The sequence below is a fragment of the Vanellus vanellus genome (assembly GCF_965231255.1).
Source record: "Vanellus vanellus genome assembly, contig: HAP1_SCAFFOLD_45, whole genome shotgun sequence".
Lineage (NCBI taxonomy): Eukaryota > Metazoa > Chordata > Aves > Charadriiformes > Charadriidae > Vanellus > Vanellus vanellus.
In genome coordinates this window covers 1,314,405-1,335,956 of record NW_028128545.1, presented here as the reverse complement: position 1 = coordinate 1,335,956, position 21,552 = coordinate 1,314,405, and the positions used below count along the sequence as shown (strand labels likewise).

General features: G+C 53.0%; 1 protein-coding gene across 1 annotated transcript; it reads right to left on the bottom strand.

Moving 5' to 3' along the window:
• Positions 1–6,815: 6,815 nt before the first annotated feature.
• Positions 6,816–7,754, bottom strand: LOC309684237 (olfactory receptor 14A16-like; the record flags this gene model as incomplete). The annotated part of the gene is made up of 1 exon (XM_082500173.1): positions 6,816–7,754. One exon carries the CDS (start codon positions 7,752–7,754, stop codon positions 6,816–6,818), a length of 939 nt encoding a protein of 312 aa, XP_082356299.1.
• Between the last annotated feature and the right edge of the window lie 13,798 nt (positions 7,755–21,552).

Below are 21,552 nucleotides of genomic sequence, written 5' to 3'. Positions count from 1 at the left end.
GAAGGTGCCCAGATCGCCCTCCTAGGGCACATGAGAGCTGCTCCCTCTCTCCCTGCCCAGGGCTCTGCTGCCTGGAGCTGTCCCTGCTGGGAGCTCTTTCTCTGGCAGCACGTCTCCTCCCCGGCAGTGCACACAGAACCCATCATAGATGCTGTGTGCTCAGCTCTGCCCTGCAGACACCTCCTGGCAGCAGAAGACTGCCCAGGAGCATCCCTGTGGGCACAGGCTCTGACAGGAACACCTGACCTACCCTGATAAGGCAGGAAAGGTGATGCTGGGTGCTGTCTGTAAGCTGTAGAGCACTGATTTTTCTTAATCCCAGAATTATTCACCTCTCAAATTTGGAGACTCAGTGCCTTCTCAAGAATGGGGAGATGAATCTCCATGTCTCACTCCTCACACAGAAACAGAAAAGCAGAAGACTGAAAGCACAAAATCCTTCCCTTTCAGGTACCCCTGCCTTGATGTTCTTCTTGAAAAGTGTCCTCTGCCACTGCCCTTGAGCTGTGAGCAGCCCTGACCCACGCAGTCCTCCCTCATAGAAGCAGAACCTTGCCATGCAAGGAGTTGCTCCTTCCATCCAGAGCTTCTCCCCAGAGCGCTGTGGGAGCTCCCCGGGCAGGTGAAGAGCTGACCCTGGCAGGCAGCAGAGTCCCTGCCCCGGCACACAGCCCCCGGGGTGCAGGGACCCTGCTGGCAAGGACAGCTCTGCCCACCCCTGCCTGCACACCTATCTTCAAACCCCAGAGCCATCCCTGGGAGAAGGCAGCTGACCTTCATTGTCCCTCTGACGGTGCAGCAGGGCATCCCTGCTCTGAATCACATCCTGCTGCTTGGCACCAGAAAAGCCGTCCTGAAAGCTCCTATCAGCCATGGCATGTGCTAGGTCCAGGAGACACTGCCAGGAACTCATCTGCATTGCCCCACAGCCAGAGACTTACCATGGGAAAGGCTGTGAAGATGTCTCTCCCAGGGAGCTCTCAGCTATACGAAAGACGCCCCAGACTGCCTTACTCTTTCTCTCTTCTCTCTTCTGCCATCGCTGCCTGCAGGCAGTGCCCTCAGCCCTGCTGCGCTGTGCAGAGGAGCTGCTCCTGGGCAGAGCTGTCTCTCTGCAGCGCTGCCCGCTTGCCAGAAGCTCCCTCCGTTCCAGCAGCCCGGCCCAGATCAGCAGCAGAGGACCAGCACACGGTGTCAATGTCTCTGTCCCCTCTGGGCTCCCTCAGAGATGTCCCTGGGGCTCCAGGGGAACCTGCTGGGAAACAAGCTGAAGTCAGCACTGATATTTTCTCCCACAGCTGGACAGAGAAACTTCTTTCCAGCAGTGTCATTTCCCCTGTCAGAGACAGACTTAGGTCCACGAATCCCCTCTTCTTGTCCCACTAGGAGACAGCACACTCAGGTAGTGAAAGGCAGGAATTTCATGTTCCTCCTGTAGCCATGCAAAGCACAGGTGACATTTCTTGTGCCAGAGGTGCTCCAAGGCACTTGCAGGTAACTGATGGAGCAATTCAGAGGGAAATGGCAGCGTCTGGGGTCATCATTTTGGAGGCTGTTTGGTCATGCCTTTGGCCAGCTGAAATGTCAGCACATTCCTATGTTTAAGTCAATGAAGCCTCCTCCCCGCCTTGCCCAAATCCCTCAAGGTGTCCCTGCGCCTCCAGGGCTGACAGCTCCTCAAAGGCAGCGGGGTCTCTCCTGGGGAGCAGAGTTTAAGCAGAAGGAAGTCATCACTGACCGTCCCTCTCTGACCCCTGGACAGAGTGATTCCTGCAGTGGGAATTGCTCTGCCAGGGTGTGCGGATCTACAGGAGGTGTCCATGTTCCCCTCTGGAAAAACCCCATTGCTGTCCCATTGCCAGGCAGGGCACGGAGGCAGTGACATTTCCACCGGTGCAGGGCAGGGATGGAGCCAAGTCAATGGAGGCACCTCAGCTCTCAGCAGTATTCCTGGGGCCGGAGGGACATTCAGCTTCTCCAGAGCACCCCACAGACCCACAGGAGGTGGATTCCTCTTGCCTCAGCTCAGCTGCCCAAAATCGGTGTGAGCTCCTTATCTGAGCTGCTCTGTGAGTAACAGAGACAGAGGCCAGGAAGGAGCTTGTCCAATGCAAGCACCGGGTGACATTTGAGGTGCCAGAGGTGGTTCAGGACATGTGCCAGGAACTGCAAGCTCTAACAGAGCAAATGTGAAAGACAGGGCAGCATCTGGGGGCATTGTCCTGGACGCTGGTGGGGAATCCTTTTGGCCAAATGAAATGATAGAAGATCAAAGGATCCCAGAATCATAGAATGGAAGAGAATGGATGGAACCTTTGGAGATCATCTAGTCCAACACCCTGCCAAAGCAGGGTCACCTAGAGCAGGTTGGACTTGAACACATCCAGGTGGATTTTGAGTTTTGCTGGAGAAGGAGACTCCAGAGCCTCTTCTAGTGCTCTGGCACCATCAAAGTAAATAAGTTCTTCCTCATGTTGAGATGGACTTTCCCATGTGCCAGTCTATGCCCCTCGCCTTTTGTCCTGTCACTGGGCATCACCAAAAAGGAGTCTTTCCCCATCGTCTTGATACCCACACTTTAGATATTGATAAGCATTGAGGAATTGAGGAGACCCCCTCTCAGCCTTCTCTTCTGCAGGCTAAACAGACCCAGCTCTCTCAGTCTTTACTCACAAGAGAGGTGCTCCAGTCCCCTGATCATCTCTGTAGCCCTCTGCGGGACTCTCTCCAGTAGATCCCTGTCTTTCTTGAATGCACCCCATTATATTATATTACATTATACCCCAGGATAACATTGGCCTTCTTTGCCACAAAGGCACGTTGTTGGATCATGGTCAACTTGTTGTCCACCAGGACTCTGCTCTCAGCAGAGTGTCTTTCAAGCAGGGGAACCCGTAAACTGCACTGGTGCATGGGGTTATTCCTCCCCAGGTACAGTACCCCACACTTGCCTTGTTGAACTTCATGAGGTTCCTCTCTGCCCAACTCTCCAGCCTGTCCAGGTCACAGCCTTCTGGCGTGTCAGCCACCCCTTCCAGCTCTGTGTCATCAGCAAACTTGCTGATCGTACACTCTGTCCCTTCATCCAGGTCATTGATGAATATACTGAACAGGACTGGACCCAGTACTGACCCCTGAGGGACACCACTTGTTACTGACCTCCAACCAGACTCTGCACCACTAACCACAACCCTCTGAGCTCTATCTGCCAGCCACTGTTCAATTCACCTCACTGTCATCTAACCCACACTTCCTAAGCTTGCCTGTGAGGATGATGGGGGAGACAGTGTCGATAGCCTTGCTGAAGTCATGGTAGACAACATCCACTGCCCCCCCCATCCACCCACGCCTTCATAGAAGGCTATCAGATTAGTCCAACATGAATTCCCTTTGGTGAATCCATGCTGACTACTTCTGATAACCTTCCTTTCCTCCAGATGCTTGAAGATGACACCCCGAACAAGCTATTCCATCATCTTTCCAGGGGTGGAGGTGAGGGTGACCATCCTCTAGTTTCCCAGGTCATCCTCCTCCAGTCCTCAGGCACCTCACCTGTTCTCCAGGACCTATCAAAGATGATGCAGAGCAGCCCAGCAGTGACTTCCCCCAGCTCCCTCAGCACTCACAGGTGCATTCCATCGGGCCCCATGGACTTGTGGGTATCCAGTGTATTGAATTGTTCTCTAACTTCTTCTTCAACCAAGGCGAAGTCTTGCTTCATCCAGACTTTCTCTGTTACACGCAAAGTTGGGGACTCCCGAGGACTGGCCCAAGAAGTGAAGAAAGAAGCAAAGAAGGCATTCAGCAACTCCACCTTCTCTCCATCATCTGTCACCACTTCTGTCACTCAACGATGGGCCCACAATTTCCCTAGTTTTCCTTTTGCCTCCTATGTACTTTAGGAAACCCTTCCTGTTGACGTTTACATCCCTCACCAGGCTCAATTCAGAGGTTGCCTTGGCTTTCCTTGTTTCACCCCTGCATACCCTGACAGCATTCTTTTACTCTTCCCAAGCAAACAGCCCCTTCTTCTACCTACTGTAAACTCCCTTCTTCCACCCGCGCTTTTTCAGAAGCTCCCTGATCAGCATTGCGGGTCTCCTGCTTCCTTTCCTGATTTCTACTTCTTAGGGATGCACCAATACTGAGTTTGGAGGAAGTGATGATTGAATATCAGCCGTTTCTCCTGAGCCTGTGATTGTGAGGTGATTCTCACCTGTCTGTAGAAGGCCTCATCATCTTCCCCATCCCGATCAGGTGGCCTGTAATAAACACCCGCAACAGTGTCTCTCCTGTTACCCTGACCCTTAATCCTTACCCACAAGCTCTCAACTCGCTCTTCGTCCACCTCAGGGACAGCTCGATGCATTCCAGTTGCTCTCTCACATAAAGAGCAACCCCACCATCTTGCCTCGCTGGCCTATCTTTCCTACAGAGAACATAGCCCTCCATGACAGTGTTCCCATCAGATGAGCTATCCCACCATGTCTCAGTAATTGCAATGAGATCATGGCCCTGTGACCACACACAGATCTCTAATTCTTCTTTGTTTGTCATGCTGCGTGCATTAGTGTATAAGCATTTCAGAGAGGCCATTAAGTGTGTAGATTTTGCCCTTGAGGGGTGGTGGGCCTTCCGATCCTCAAAAATACTAGCACTCTGCCCCACAAGTGCTGAGCTCCTACCCCCAAGCGCCTCTCTAGCGAGCCCAGTTACGTGCCCATCCCCATTCCAACCTAGTTTAAAGCTCTCTCAATGAGCCCTGATGACTCAAGTCCTAGAACCCTTTTCCCCCTGAGAGACAGGCTTTTACCACCCGCTACCAGCAGGCCTGGTGTTGTGTGAATCAGGCCATGGTGGAAGAACCCGAAGCCCTGCTGGTAGCACCAGACTTGGAGCCAGTCCTTGATCTGCTGGCAGATGGTGAAGGAAGCAAGGCAGAAAGAGTGCAAAAGAGAGAGGCCTGGTCTGTGCCATGTTTCTTGGGCACCCCGGAGAACCTGCCCCAGGAAAATTGTCCCAGACCAGTCCCACACACCGGCCATTGCTGTCTGTGACCATACACCTCACCTCTGGGTCTTCCTTTTTTCCCTTTTTGAAAACAGGGGTTATGTTTCCCCCTTTCCAGTCAGGAGGAAACTCACCAGACTGCCATGACTTCTCAAAGTCACACTCAAAGAGTTGTGGTCAAGAGCTCCATGTCCAAGTGGAGACCAGTTACGAGTGGTGTTCCTCAGGGGCTGGTACTGGGACCAGTGCTGTTCAACATCTTTGTTGATCAAGGTTCTGCTTGGAAATACATACAGAATACGGAGGGATGTAACTTGTAGCGTCCTGCAGGGGTCTATACCACAACCTGCAGTGGTTAATGTGTTTTTAATGACTCAGAGGAGTCAAGAGTGCTTATTCATAAGATTTGTAGAAGACGTCACATCGAGGAGAGCATCATCTTCTTCCCCTGGTATCATTTTGAGGAGGGGGAGCAAGTGAGAAGCTGGTTGGCTGGCTGGCTGCTGGTCAAAGATAACCCTCCACAGAACGGCATCAGCTCTGCTGTGCCCAGTATGGGGCTCCCCAGCACAAGACAGACTCTGGCAGACTGGAGCGAGTCCTGCAGAGGCCGGAAGTATGGTTGTGGCCTGGAGCACATTATGGACAAGGAGACCCTGGGAAAGCTGGATCTACGTTCGTATTGTAGATGATGCTCAATCCCGACAGCATATGCCCTCTTTTCTGCCCCCACCGGCCAAACTTGGCAGAAGAGCACAAGTACCCTGGGCTTCCGCAGGCAGCTCCCGTATCTCATATCCCATATTATAGCAGCTTTCCAGTCTCTGAAGGGGGCCTACAAGAAAGCTGGAGAGGGAATTTTTAGAAGGGCATGTGGGGATAGGATGAGGTGTATTGGCTTCAAACTAGAAGAGGGGAGACTTAATGTAGACATTAGGAAGAATTTTTTCACTCTGAGGGCGGTGAGGCACAGGAAACTTGTGGATGCCCCATCCCTGGAAGTGTTCAAGACCAGGCTGGATGAGGCTTTGAGAAACCTGGTCTACTGGGAGGTGTCCCTGCCCATGGCAGAGGGTTGCAGCTAGATGATCTTAAATGTCCCTTCACACCAAAACCATTCTATGATCTCACCAGTGTCCCTTCCTTCTTCCTGCTGGGTGTCCACTGACTCCCATGGAACTTGTTTGTGGGTATCCCGATTGAGTGCTTTACTTTTGAGCGACTTCACCTTCGAGGGTGTATCACCTTCTGAGTCTCCATTCACTCCCAGCTCAGGACAAGTGGCCAGTGCCCATCCTCTCCTGACCCCTCCAATTTCATTTCCAGAGAGACCTCTACATGCCATCAGTCCTGTCATACAGGACGCAGCCAGAGGTAATTGGGAGTTCATGCAGCACCTTCTGCCATTGGACACCAAGCAGAGAGCCTGTAAAAACAGAACTCTTGGTACAATAGAACCCAAGGGTACCGTGTGCTTAACCCCAAACAGAGGAAGAACGCAAAGAGAGCAGACACTTTAAAAGAGAAATTTGTGCAACATTTTTTTGGCAGTGACTCGTAACTCTGGAGGAAGAGTCCAGCCTTCAGGCACTGCACCCAGGAGATGCCCTTTTATTGAAGACCTGCTATTGGACATTGCTCGTCTAATTCAGTAATGTGCATGTGTCAGACACAACATGATCAAGCCTGAGGAGAAGTAGTATAAGACTAGAATATGATCTATAAGAAAGATTATCAGAAGGGAAAAAAAATGAGCACCAAGCCGAAGATAAACTCGGAAAAAAGTGCAGAGAAGGGGAGAGAGGTTAGGGTTGGTGAAGCAATGTCCATTGAGCCAGTTTCCATACGGCATCCTTGAGCTCCTGGTTCCTCATGCTGTAGATGAGGGGGTTCACTGCTGGAGGCACCACCGAGTACAGAAATGACACGAACAGGTTCAGGGATGGAGAGGAGATGGAGGGGGGCTTCAGGTGGGCAAACATTCCTGTGCTGAGAAAGAGGGAGACCACGGCCAGGTGAGGGAGGCACATGGAAAAGGCTTTGTGCCGTCCCTGCTCCAATGGGATCCTCAGCACCGCCCTGAAGATCTGCACATAGGAAAAGAGAATGAAAGCAAAAAACCCGAATCCTAGTAAGACACTAACTACAAGGAGCCCAGCTTCCCTGAGGTAATCTGAATGTGAGCAGGAGAGCTTTAGGATGAGGGGGATTTCACAGAAGAACTGGTCCAGGGCATTGCCTTGGCAGAGGGGCAGTGAAAATGTATTGGCCGTGTGCAGCACAGCATAGAGAAACCCACTACCCCAGACAGCTGCTGCCATGCGGACACAAGCTCTGCTGCCCAGGAGGGTCCCGTAGTGCAAGGGATGGCAGATGGCAATGTAGCGGTCATAGGACATGACAGTGAGAAGATAAAACTCTGCTGAAATGAAAAAGAAAAAGAAAAAGACCTGTGCAGCACAGCCCTGGTAGGAAATAGCACTGGTGTTCCAGAGGGAATTGGCCATGGCTTTAGGTACAGTGGTGGAGATGGAGCCCAGGTCGAGAAAAGAGAGGTTGAGGAGGAAGAAGTACATGGGGGTGTGGAGGTGGTGGTCACAGGCGATGGCGGTGATGATGAGGCCGTTTCCCAGGAGGGCAGCCAGGTAGATGCCCAGGAAGAGCCAGAAGGTCAAGAGCTGCAGCTCCCGTGTGTCTGCGAATGCCAGGAGGAGGAAGTGGGTGATGGAGCTGCTGTTGGACATTTGCAGCCTCTTGGCATGGGGACCTGTCCAAGGAGGAAAAGGCAGTGAAATCTGGGAGAGACTTCTCTCAGGAAAACCCCATGCCATTCCTCAGAGAAATCCCTCTCCCTCAGCTGAATGAGGAATGACCCAGATCATTCCCCGACCACACCAACTTAATGACACTCTCCATGACTGGCTAAGATACTACTTCAACACCTGTTTTCCACGAGGGCACCTCTGGGGCAAGACTCCCAGGATCAGAGGCGGAAGAGAAGCCGACTCACACCCCCACCCTAACTCCCGAGATCCAGAGTACTACAGATGGGTGGGGAAACAGGAGAAATGCATCTGTGATCTGAAAAAATGAAGGGAGGAGAGGGAGGCAGACGGGCGTGCAGTGAAGCCTTCTCCTCACCCAGCTGTGCTCTCCCCCTCACAGCCAATGTCACTGCCCAGCACTTGTTTTTTGCCTGTTTGTTGTGTAGGACACACACACTTCTCCTGGACTGGAGGTGCAGCTGCCAAGGAGGTAGCTCATGCCCTGGACCCTGTGGCTGTGGGGTGGGTGGGAGAGGAGAGCAGAGGCTTTCTGCAGAGCAGTTATCTGAAGGTCAGGGGATGGCGGGAGGTGCTGGGATCCCCCTGCCCGCGCATTTCTGGCAGCAGCTCCCTCTCTCCCCCTGCCCATGTCTGGGCTGCCAGGAGCTGCCCCTGCCTGGAGCTGCTTCTCTGCCCCTGGGTCTCCTCCTGCCAGTGCTCCAGAGCCCATCCCACCCGCTGTGTGCTCATCTCTGCCCTGCAGACCCCTCCTGGCAGCACAGCGCTGCCCAGGGGCATCTCTGGCTGGGCAGGCTCCCATGGGGAGAAATCCATTCCCACCTCGCACTGCCCACCCAGCCAGCCAAAAGGAGAAACCTCACAGCACAGACTTGTTCCCTTTCAGGGGAAAGGTGCCTCAATGTCCTTCTCGAAAAGGACCTGGGGGTCCTGGTGGACAGCAGGATGACCATGAGCCAGCACTGTGCCCTTGTGGCCAAGAAGGCCAATGGCATCCTGGGCTGTATTAGAAGGGGGATGGTTAGTAGATCGAGAGAGGTCCTCCTTCCCCTCTACTATGACCTGGTGAGAGCGCATCTGGAATATTGTGTCCAGTTCTGGGCCCCTCAGTTCAAGAAGGACAGAGAGCTGCTGGAGAGAGTCCAGCGTAGGGCAACTAAGATGATTAAGGGAGTGGAGCATCTCCCTTATGAGGAAAGACTGAGGGAGCTGGGTCTCTTTAGTTTGGAGAAGAGGAGACTGAGGGGTGATCTTATTAGCGTTTATAAATATATAAAGGGGGAATGTCATGAGGATGGAGCCAGGCTCTTCTCAGTGGCAACCAATGATAGGACAAGGGGTAATGGATTCAAGCTGGAACACAAGAGGTTCCACTTAAATTTGAGAAGAAACTTCTTCTCAGTGAGGGTGACAGAGCACTGGAACAGGCTGCCCAGGGAGGTTGTGGAGTCTCCTTCTCTGGAGACATTCAAAACTCGCCTGGACACCTTCCTGTGCAACCTCATCTAGGTGTTCCTGCTCCGACAGGGGGATTGGACTAGATGATCTTTTGAGGTCCCTTCCAATCCCTAGCATACTGTGATACTGTGATACTGTGATACTGTGACCCTCTGCAAATGTCGTGGGGGTGATGGGGATCCGGGAGCAGCCCTGACCCACACAGGTGCCTCTCCACAGCAGAAGGCATCTGCCTTGCTGGTGGTCACTCTTCCACCCACAGCTTCTCCCCACAGTGCCGTGGGAGCTCCCTGGGCAGGCGGAGAGCTGACCCTGGCAGGCGGCAGAGTCCCTGCCCCGGCACACAGCCCCCAGGGTGCAAGGACCCTGCTGGCAAGGACAGCCCTGCCCACCCCTGCCTGCACACCCCTACGCACACCTCCACAGCCATCCCCGGCAGAAGGCAGCTCTCAGGCTCTGTCCCTCTCACCAGGCAGCAGGGAAGCCCTGCTCTGGAGCACATCCTTCTCCTCTACGGCACAGAAACTGAGAGAGTCCTCCTACACAGAGCCCAGCAGCTGTCAGACGGAGCAGCTTGAGGAGATCCCTCCAGGAACTGGAGATGCATTGCCCGGCACCCAGAGACTTACCACGCAGAGGGCGGTGAAGATTCCTGCCCCATTGAGCTCTCAGCACCCCCCACTCCCAACTGCCTTTAAGCTCTCTCCTCCTCGCAGGTCTCCTCTCGCTGCCTGCAGGCAGTGCCCCCAGCCCTGCTCCTGGGCAGAGCTGTCTCTCTGCAGCGTTGCCCGCTTGCCAGGAGCTCCCTCCAGCCCAGCAGCCCGGCCCAGCTCAGCAGCACAGGACCAGCCCAGGGCAGCAGCTTTTCTGTCCCCTCTGGGCTCCCTGGAGGTGTCCCTGGGGCTCCAGGGGAACCTGCTGGGAAACAGGATGCAGTCATCACTTATTTTCCCTCCCTCAGCTGGGGAGAGACACTTCTGTCCAGGATTTTCAAATCTCAATCAAAGACAAGTTGAGGACTAAGAATACCTTTTTTTCTTTTTTTATTAGACAGAATACTCAGACAATTCCAGGGAGCAATGTCCTTTTCCTGTTTGGAGGAAAGAGATTCAGCTGAGTCAATGGAGGCTTCTCAGCCTGAGTTTGTAGTCCCTGGGGCTACAACAGGAGTTACCTCCATCCCATGCCCACCACAAACCCCCAGCAGGTGGCATTCCTCTGGCCTCACTTCACAAGGGCACAAAAGCGGCTCCTGCATGTGAGCTCCTGGTCTCAGCTCCCTTGTGAAGTAATGGAGAGGGAGGGCAGGAGGAAGATGTTCGGACACAGACACCTGGGGACATCTTTGGTGCCAAAGGTGACCAAGAGGCATGTTGGGAATGGCAAGCTGTAGTCGAGCAGTTCATAGAGACAGGGCAGCATCTGGGGGCATCTTGGTGGAGGCTGGTGGGAAATCCCTTTGGCCAACTTCAATGACACAAGGTGTCCACGTGGAGGACAAGTGCCCCTGTAACTCTTCCTTCTGCCCAGGGCAGCCCATAGAGGGATTCAGCTGACCAAATGGAGTCACGTGGCACAGGCAGAGCTCAGTCTCTCTCTTTCTCTTCTCCATCAGCTCTCTTTTCCACATGTCCCCAGAGTTTGATGGCAGTGGTCTCACGTGCATCCCTTCATTGCCTGACCTAATTCAGGGCAGCTGAACCTCAATTTTGTTTACAGATTCTGTCCTGTAGTGCTCGGGGTGGTGCCAGGTCTCTCCAGCACAACTGCATGCTCCTGACAGGGACAGCAGAGGTCCTGTACAGGAGCCCCGTCCCCACCCAGCCTGGCTGTGTGACAGGCATCGCCCAGGGCATCTCAGACAGAGTGGGTGCCTTTGGGCCAGTGACTGAATCCCACCCCTGCAGTGGCCCAAGCTCTGTCCCTTCTCTCTCCAGTAGAGTGCATGAACAGCAAGGACATCACACCAGAGTCTCCTACTGTGTTCCTTCGCTCTCTAACTCTGCTGCTTCTTCTCGCCTCCAGTGTTTAACCCTTGATGACACGATCATGGATCAGGCCAATGATTTTCACAGTGGTCCTGAAACACATGGAGCCTACACTAAGGACACTCTCGACGTCTTCTATTCCTTCCTGAGATCAGCTTCACCTCCACCACAGGCCCTCATGGAAGCAGAGACACAACAGACAGCAAACCCTGCTCAGACCGCACAGCCCAGCTCTGCTTCTCTTTGGCATTGGACTGAGAAAGGTTTGCTCCCTTTGTGAGAACCTCATTTCTTCTTTGCACTGCCATGTGCCATCCACTCCAGCGTTTCTCTGCTCTGAAGCAAAGCTGCAATGTTTTTGGGAAGTGACAGCCAATGGCAAAACCTCAGAACACCACAGCTTTGCATGGTGTTTTTCTCTGTGCAATATTCAGTGAGGACAGAGAGTCATCAGTAGAGCTTGGGATGCCATCGATTCAGGGTTAGGTTGGGACGGAGGGGTGGTGGTCAATATCTGCCGAGAAATAGTCACTGGGATAGGACAGTGTAGGACAGCCTGTGGTGGGGATGGCCCCTTTGTGGGGGCTGGGACTACCCAATAGAACTGCAGTCCTCGTGCAACCGACTATGGCTGCTGTCTCTTCTCCTCAGGACCCCGAGAGGACAGCAGGTCCCTTCAGCTCCAGCACTTTCCTGCCACTTCACTCACCCACTTACTCCATAGAGCCAAGGAGGAGCCCTCGCATTGTCCTGCACTGGGCATCATACACCCCCACATCTCACTGCCCCCAGGAGGAGCCCTGAGTGTCCCATGAGGGAAAGAAATCCCATTCCCGAGGGAAAGGATCCCCATTGCTAGGGGAAGCGGGTCAGGGCTTGAACATCCAGCTTGATTAAACACATCCAGGGCTTTCACAGCCACTTACACATTGGATTTTCAACCTGTAACCAGTGGCTCTGACTTCCTGCTTCACCAGCCCCCACGGATGGTCCCTTTCCTGGTCATTCCCTCCATGGTCTCTCCAGTGATGGCCCTCAGTGGGGCTCGCTAACACCCTCAGAAACTTGCAGCTTTGCTGCTGCCTTTTCCTTCTCCAGAGGCTTGGTCAGCCTGTCAGGATCTGCAGTTCAGGAACGTGTCACCAGAGGGCTCATTCACATGCACAGCTCTCAAGCCAGGTCTCTGACCATGATTTCCTTCACTCCTCAGTTCTTATCTGCTTAATGAGAGAGATGTCAACAGTGACAATATTTCAATACTAAAAAACTGTAAGGAAGGACTTCCTTTTTTCCCCACTTGTTTTTATTTCTCTTCTTACACATTAAGTGATATTGGCAATCTCCAAATGCTACTGAAAGCGAACATCTCCAAATGGAGGCTGAATGTGTAGGGCAGTCAAGACCCTTTATGTCAGACACCCTGTGGGCGGTCTTTGTCCCAACCCCCCCAACCCCCATTTCTCTCTTCAGCCACCCAGGACTACAGCAGCCTTGTTCACAGCTGAGCTTCCTCCACTGCAGTCCATTGGCACCAGTTTGCACCTGGTCTACCTAGAGAACAAGCTGCACGCAGACAGAGAGGGATGTTTCTTAAATGTCACAAAAACAAAAACAAAAACAAAAACAAAGGAAAAGATGGTTCAATAAAAAATAAAATACACTCTTCTGCTTTAAATGCACTCCACGTTACTTCCTCTGAAGTTCACTGTTCACAGCAGATGGCATTAGACCAACAGAAAACACATTTGTCTGCCAAGCCCAGATCCGAAGACCCCAAAGCCCTCCCTGTAATGGCCTCTGTTTCTCCATATTCAATCTTTGCTCAGAGTGAGGCACACATTGATGTCATGAGCTCCCTCGATCCACAGAGGGAAGCAAAGAGACAAAGTGAACAAAATGCTCTCTTTTGAATAGCCAAATCTGCACTAATCCCAGTGTATCTGGGTTACAGGAGCACCTTTAGGAGACTCTGCAGCATCTAGACACACTCATTCCTCATTCCCCTACAGTGCTGGACAGCTTGGGTGCAATTCTCCAGAATTGCCTTGCTACTCAAGGGAGAGAAATGAGTTGTCTCAACTGAGGTGCTTTGGCGTTCCCCGCCTGTCCTCCAGCTCCTGCTCCAGAAAGTCTCCCAGCAGCCCTGAGTCACCTTTCCCAGTGTCATGTGGGGGCATCACCCACCCACGGGTATCTCTGAGACAGTGGCCACCTCTGAGTGGGCAACTGCATCAACCCCTGAAGGAAGATGTTAGGCAAAGCTGAAACATACAGAAAACAATGTGGTGTAAGAAGTGTTTAAGAAGTCTTCATATTCACAACTTTGATGCTGGTCTGTATATTCTTACCTCTTCATAGGAAATGGACATGCACCATCAAGCTGATGGCACTCTCCCTCTCTGGAAGTACAGAATTATGCATCTGGTCCCTTCTGACTGGTAACATTTGAGTTTGCTCAAGTAGCCCCTGCTTTGATTCCTATCCACCGTTTTCCTCTAGAGTCCTGCCACCTTGAGGCACAGAGGCCTGGGAGACCTTGCTGGGGATAATGCAGTCAGAGAGCACACAACATAGATCTATCTATGCCCACTTTTTAGCAGTGATACCGTCTTATCTGTGCTTCTTTTTCCACTGCCCCTGAAGTAGTACCAGGTCATTATGGTGCCCTTGAATTGACTCTGAAGTTTCAGCTGAGTTTTGATATAGACCATTTCTGTGCTTGGAAGATGCTGTCCTTGAAGACCAGCTGTACTGAACTCGGCTGACTTTCATTGCTGCCAACCATGAGATCCCCACTCAAACTCCCAGGACCAGGCTGAAGTCTCCTCCTCTGATGTCTGGCATTTGCCTTTTCTTTCCTCACTCTCCTTGGGAGCTGCGGTGCAACTGTTTCAGTGTCACGAGAGCCAAGGCTTACAATGACCTTCAAGTCCCTGACCATCTCTTCCACGCTGGCAAGGATCACATCCAGGCTTGTATTACCCTTGTCAGCGCGTCTGGCAGCTGTGCTGAGAAGCTCTCCCAAGACACTCCAGAACCCTCCTGGACTGTTTCACACTGCTGTGTTCCCCTTCCAGGAAATGCCAGGGCCGTTAACGTCCCCGGTGAGGCCCAGGCTCCTACATCCAGACACTTCCATTGGGTTCCTCAAGCAAGACTGTGCCAGCTTCCCCACTTTAACTGAGGGTTCCTCGTCTCCCACCACCATGTCACCTTGACTGGCCCTTCCTCTGACCCTCATTCACAAGGGCTCACCCAACTTGTAGCCTTCATCATGAAGGAGCTCCATACATCAAAGAAACTTCATTGCTTTGGAGGTACCCCATGCCAGATCCTTCCAGCCTGTCTCTCCTGAAAAGCCAGTTCCCATCCCAATCGCCCAGGGGTCTGCCTTGTCTCACCATGCCTTGGCAGTTATGCCATGGATGTCAAAAAGCACATGCTCCAGCTCATCCTGGCTATGCCCTTGCCTGAGGGCAAGAGCGCATGTTTGGGCTGTAGCACTGCAGCATTTCTGCCTTGTCTGGGCTCCCTGGGGGTATCCTTGGGGCTCCATGGCAATCTGCTGGGAAACAGCCTGAAGTCATCCCTGATGTTCCCTCCCTCAGCTTGGGAGGGACACTTCTGTCCAGGAGTTTCAATTCTCAATCAGAGACAATTTGAGGTCCAAGAATACGTTTTTTCTTTTCTTATTAGACAGGACACCCAGGCAATGCCAGGGAGCAATCTCCTTTTCCTGTTTGGAGGGAAGGGATTCAGCTGAGTCAATGGAGGCTCAAAGAAGTCTGCTGTGTCTTGTCACTGTTTCCTTCTTTTACAACACTGCTCCATGCTCAGAGTCCAACAAATGTTCAATGGCAACTCCATCACCCAGGTCCTCCTCCCGGCATTCACAGACACACGGGAGCTGCAGCTCTTGACCTTCTGGCTCTTCCTGGGCATCTACCTGGCTTCCCTCCTGGGAAACAGCCTCATCATCACCAGGGAAAAAAATCTGAAAAATCAACAAGCCAACAAAAACACCCCAACCTCAACACTGTGTAAGCACTGCTACACAACAACCAAACCAGCAGTGTGTTTGCGTGTGTTTGGCTCAGAAACCCAAAATACAGCACCACACAGACTGCTGTGAGGAAAATGAACTTGCACTCCAGACAGGCCAAGTGACACAGGTCAATGGGAGAGCTTCCAGGGGTGACCTTCCAGACTGAGGGTGGGGGTTACTGCCTCTGGGAGTGTGACGCTCATTGCGTGTTAACAGAAACAGCACCTGGGGCTTGTTCAAGACTTACTATTAGGTGTCATGGAAATTCCAAAGGACGAATGAAGGTTGTTTGGGAATGGACCAGTTTGAGAAAACCTCAAGAAAAGGGCCTGAGTGTAGCCCATTATGTTTAAAGAGGTTGCTGGTAAAGCCCCTTGTGTGGCCATGGCTTGCAAGTGATCAGCCCAGCCTCTCCGGTCTTCTTCTCCAATTCCACCAAAGTGCTGCGGGGGTGACGGGGCTCTCTGCTCTTGGTAGGTATGGAGCTGTGAGCGCCAGCCACTGGAGTGGGGATGACAAGTCACAGGGGCTTGTGCACCTGAGGGGGGCAGAAATGGAGAGCCCAGCGTGCATCCTTATTTTGTTGCTGGGTGGGTCAATGTGCGTAACTGCTGGTAAACATGAGGCTGGAGAAGCCAGCCAGTAGGACCAAGACCTGGGAGCCAGTTATGTGAGAGACCATGACTGGATACCGGAGAGACCAGAGGCTCTGGGAGCTGGCTAGTGGAGGGAGCAGGTGGTCCAAAGCATCTGCAAGAGAAACTGTGGGGTCCTGGGACTCTGGTACTGGTAAGGTTATAGGCCTGGACCAGGAAGGGAAGGGACTGTATGAGAGCTGCAGGAACACATGGAGCTCTGCTTGGAGATGGACAATGAGTCAGCTGAGAGTTGATGGCTGAGGATTATCATGCAGACCAACATGGGCAATGCTATGGTGGGTGTCTGCTACAGACCTGCTGATCTGCAGGGGAGGAAAAAGAATTAGACGAGGCCTTCTGCGGGTCCTGGTCCTCATGGGGAACTTGAGCTAAGATCTGAATGGTTTCATAGCCCTTGGTCGCCAAGAGAAATGCAATTGCCCAGACGGCAAAGACCTGGGTTCTGTTTGTGCCTTCCAGATTTGCCAGCAGCCTTGGCAATTTCCAGTGCTGGTTGTCCCACTTTTGACCCAGTTTTCCTCCAGGCTGTAGACACCCATCTTGCTTCCCCACCTTGCTCTCCCCTGGGAATTTCTGTACCTTCACTGATGTCGCTGTGCCCTAACCGGCTGTTTCTTGGAACACAAAGCCATGGGATCGTCACCAACTCTCTCTGGGTGTCCTCTTGCACTACAGCTCTACCCTTGGAGGGACATTTCTTCTTCCTCCTGTCCAGTCTCCACTTTCCCAGCTGCACTATACAGCATTTTTTCTCTCTCCTGCATTTTCCCACTTCCAAGGAAAGCTCAAAACTCTCAGAAAGCACCCTCCAGGCAGGCGACCTAACTCATCAGCGACTTACATCATCAGGCCTTTCTCCTGACCAGATAGAAGTGACCTCACTGTGTTCTTCTAAAGCACTTGGCTGCTGCTGCTGCCCTTTCAGCTTTGTGGGTAGACGTAGTCAAGCCATCTGCCTGCTGCTGTCCCTTCGGATACTCAGGCAGAAGGGACATGCCAACCCATACCCATGTCCTCTTCCTGGGTGGGGCTTCCTCATTCAGGTGGGTAATAAGGACATTCAACAGCATTGGCCCAAATGCTGATCACTGAGCCAAAGTCCCACCCACCACACCATCCACTGCTTCAGTCCAGAGAGCATCGATATGGCTATAAGGAGATGATGTGAAAGGCTGTGAACAAGGCTGGGTACACAACATGCCCTTGTTTCCCCTAACCATTCTGGTCCAGCAAAGCCTTTCTTGTCCTTCCACTGCCTGGAGATGGATGCAGGAGGACATACCCCATTACCCTCCAAGGGACTGGGGAAGGCTGACCAGTTTGTAATTACCCCAGTCCTCACCCCTGCCCTTCTTAAAGATGGGTCTGACAACTGACTTTTCAATAGACCTCGGAACCTGTCTGGCTACTCTGGCACATTTTAGGGCACAATCCAGAATCACAGGACAGGGTGACGTAGTAGTGAGGAGCAGTTGCAGTGAGCCTGTCCAGGGCAGTGGAGATGAACGTCCCTGGGACGGTGAGGATTTGTTCCTGCAGTAACACAGAGAAATGCGAGAGCTCTGTCGGGTGCCCACACCTCAGCTGGCCTCGGGCACTCCTCATACACACACGGCTGATCAGAGACACGAGTCCTTCCCTTGCCCATGCAGAGGCAGTGCACGGCAGCTGTCACAGTGTCTCTCTGACCTCCTGCCGCCACCCCCAGAGGCTGGGAGGCACCGCAGCCCTGCGGTGTGTCGCCCTGCTCTGCTCTCCTCCTGAGGATGGACACCGGGACCTATGTTCAAGGAAGCACATCCCAGTGCTGAATCCAGGTGTTTCCCCAGGGGATGTTACTCTTCAAGTGAAATGACCTCATCTGTCGCACTCGCCTCTATGGCATCCCAAGGAAGAGCTGATGGCATTTGTGCTCACTCGGGTCCATCTCCCCACATGCACACGCTGTGCATACTTAAGTCTCATCTGTACAATGCAAAGATGGACCTCCTCATTTGGTGTCCATCTATCTGAAGGAAGAAAGAACATCTCTGAGCTGAGGTGATGTCCAATGCTGGAAATGGAGGTTGTTCTTGGCTGGACCATGATGGTGGCCTTGGGGCAAATTCCCCGCGGTGTCCAGTGGGCACAGGCACAGCCCAGACCCTGCTCTGCTGATCTGTCACGTCTCTCTCAGGAGCCCGGCTGTGCCAGGACACTGCTGTGTGCCCCCCGCCTGCACACTGTCACATTCAGCTCTTCCCTGGGGCTTTCCTCTCCGGGCCACTTGCCAGCCCCGCCAGCCCAGTCCGCCCCTTGAATCTGGCCACCTCCTGCCCTCTCTCCAGCCCACACCAGCAGAGCAGACCCATTGGGACTGGTCCCACAGTAGCACATGGAGGCCAGTGAGAATGTCCACCCAGACAGCATGCTGGGGAGATCTCCTCCCCAGGCAGCTTGCAGCCCCAGATGACAACCTTCCTGCCCAGGGTGGCATGAGAGAATTGGCCCAGGGCACCCTAGGAAGGTCCTTTTGCCCCAGGGACAGGGCAGCCTGGCCAGGATGCCCCACCACAGCAAAGGGTTTCTCTGTCCATGTCTGCCCTGCTCTTCTCCCAGCACAGCCCATCTCCCCTCAGAGCCTCTTCCCGAGAGAGCTCATCTGTGCTGGCCTGGCCAGCCATTCCTGCACCCCCTCCAAAGGTGTCCCACAGCCCCCGACCTGGTGGTGCGGCTCTGCAGAGCCGGGGGCTGTGGTGCCCAGGACCATGCTGGTCAGGTTGGGAGGCAGACCCAGATCAGGTGGCTCCTGCCCCCTCCACCTCAGCACACAGACGCTGCCCCTGCAGCTCCAGAGAAGATCTCGGAGAAAGGAAAAATAATTATCAGAATGTCTTTTATTTTGTTTAAACACACAGAGAGCAGCTCCTTATTTACACAAAGTCTCTGGCTCACACAAGACAGGCAGATGCTGACATATAAATAGTATAAAGGGTGACTCTTCTCTTTTGTTCACAGCATTAATACAACCCAGAAAAGCTAAAAACCAAAGAAATAAAAGGAAAAATATACCAAAGTAAGTCTGGGTCTGTAATGAGGTACATCATGAGTGATATGAAGAACCAGATGGGCAGTTCATTGCTGCTTCTGAAAAGAAACCCGTCATGAGTTTCCTTATGGCATCCTTGAGCTCCTGGTTCCTCATGCTGTAGATGAGGGGGTTCACTGCTGGAGGCACCACCGAGTACAGAAATGACACCAACAGGTTCATAGATTTTGAGGAGATGGAGGGGGGCTTCAGGTAGGCAACCATGACAGTGCTCATAAAGAGGGAGATCACAAGCAGGTGAGGGAGGCACGTGGAAAAGGCTTTGTGCTGTCCCTGCTCAGAGGGGATCTTCAGCACAGCCCTGAAGATTCCCACATAGGAAAAGAGAATGAAAGCAAAACAAACAAATCCTATTAAGACACTAACTACAAGAAGGCCAACTTCCCTGAGGTAGTCTGAATGTAAGCAGGAGAGCTTAAGGATGTGGGGGACTTCACAAAAGAACTGGTCCAGGGCATTGCCCTGGCAGAGGGGCAGTGAAAATGTATTGGCCGTGTGCAGCACAGCATAGGGAAAAACACTGCCCCAGACAGCTGCTGCCATGCGGACACAAGCTCTGCTGCCCAGGAGGGTCCTGTAGTGCAGGGGATGGCAGATGGCAACATAGCGGTCATAGGCCATGACTGTGAGGAGAAAATACTCAGCTGAAATGAAAAAGAAAAAGAAAAAGACCTGTACAGTACACCCATGGTAGGAGATGGCCCTGGTGTTCCAGAGGGAATTGGCCAAGGCTTTGGGGAGAGTGGTGGAGATGGAGCCCAGGTCAGGAAGAGAGAGGTTGAGGAGGAAGAAGTACATGGGGTTGTGGAGGCGGTGGTCGCAGGCGATGGTGGTGATGATGAGGCCGTTTCCCAAGAGAGCAGCCAGGTAGATGCCCAGGAAGAGCCAGAAGGTCAAGAGCTGCAGCTCCTGTGTGTCTGCGAATGCCAGGAGGAGGAAGTGGGTGATGAAGCTGCTGTTGGATATCTGATCCCTTTGCTCATGAGGTTCTGCCCAAGGAGGAAAGCACACTTACAAGTTAGGACTGCTCCGAGCAAATCTCTTCATATTCCCTGTGTCTCATTCTCCTCTGTGCTTCCCAAACACACATGACCTTCCTCTTTCCTTTCAGCACCTTTTGACTTCCCCAAGTTCCAAGCTCTGCTTTGTGCTGGGCAAACATGACACAAGGAGGAGCATTCTGCACATGGGCTCTTGAGCAGTCACCCCTGCTCGACAGCAGTGGGCATCTGGGAATGTGTGGCAGCTTCTGAAAGTCACCGTTTGCCTCATTGCTAATCCACGTGTCATGAAGACAACCTGGTCATCATTTTCCGTCAGGAGAATGTAAGATAAACTCCCAGAAGTGCTCAAAGTGTAGTGATCTTAGCAGAGCCAGCTCACCCCCCAGCTCCACACTGCATTTTCCACAGCCCCACAGGTCTGGGTGTCTTGAAGGACTTTGGTCTCATGGACACAGTTGCATGGCAGTGTTGCTGCGTGAGCTACACCTGAACCCCCTTGTTCCCGTGGATTATGAGAGTAAGAACAAGAGCAGCATGGACAGGAGGGGAAGATGGAGAAACGCTCCTGCTGAGGGAGGAAAGGGACCTATAGACCATGCTCAGGAATTTCTTCTCATTGGTATGTGGCTGCTGAGGAGGCACCTCTGCCAGAAACCCCACAGCCTTGATGTCAGAAGCTCTGCTGGGCCAGAGAGGAGACCGGGGGGGATTCAGTAGAAGGTGCCCTCATTAAAGGAGATGGCAGGAAGGTGCCCGAATCACCCTCCCAAGGCACATGGGAGCTGCTCCCTCTCTCCCTGCCCAGGGCTCTGCTGCCTGGAGCTGTCCCTGCTGGGAGCTCTTTCTCTGGCAGCACGTCTCCTCCCCGGCAGTGCACACAGAACCCATCATAGATGCTGTGTGCTCAGCTCTGCCCTGCAGACACCTCCTGGCAGCAGAAGACTGCCCAGGAGCATCCCTGTGGGCACAGGCTCTGACAGGAACATCTGACCGACCCTGATAAGGCTGGAAAGGTGATGCTGGGTGCTGTCTGTAAGCTGTAGGGCATTGATTTTTCTTAATCCCTGAATTATTCACCTCACAAATTTGGAGACTCAGTGCCTTCTCAAGAATGGGGAGATGAATGTCCATGTCTCACTCCTCACACAGAAAAGGAAAAGCAGAAGACTGAAAGCACAAAATCCTTCCCTTTCAGGTACCCCTGCCTTGATGTTCTTCTTGAAAAGTGTCCTCTGCCACTGTTCTTGAGCTGTGAGCAGCCCTGACCCACGCAGTTCTCCCTCTCAGAAGCAGAACCCTGCCATGCAAGGAGTTGCTCTTTCCACCCACAGCTACTCCCCACAGCGCCATGGGAGCTCCCCGGGCAGGCGCAGAGATGACCCTGGCAGGAGGCAGAGTCCCTGCCCCAGCACACAGCCCCCGGGGTGCAGGGACCCTGCTGGCAAGGACAGCCCTGCCCACCCCTGCCTGCACGCCTATCTTCAAACCCCAGAGCCATCCTTGGGAGAAGGCAGCTG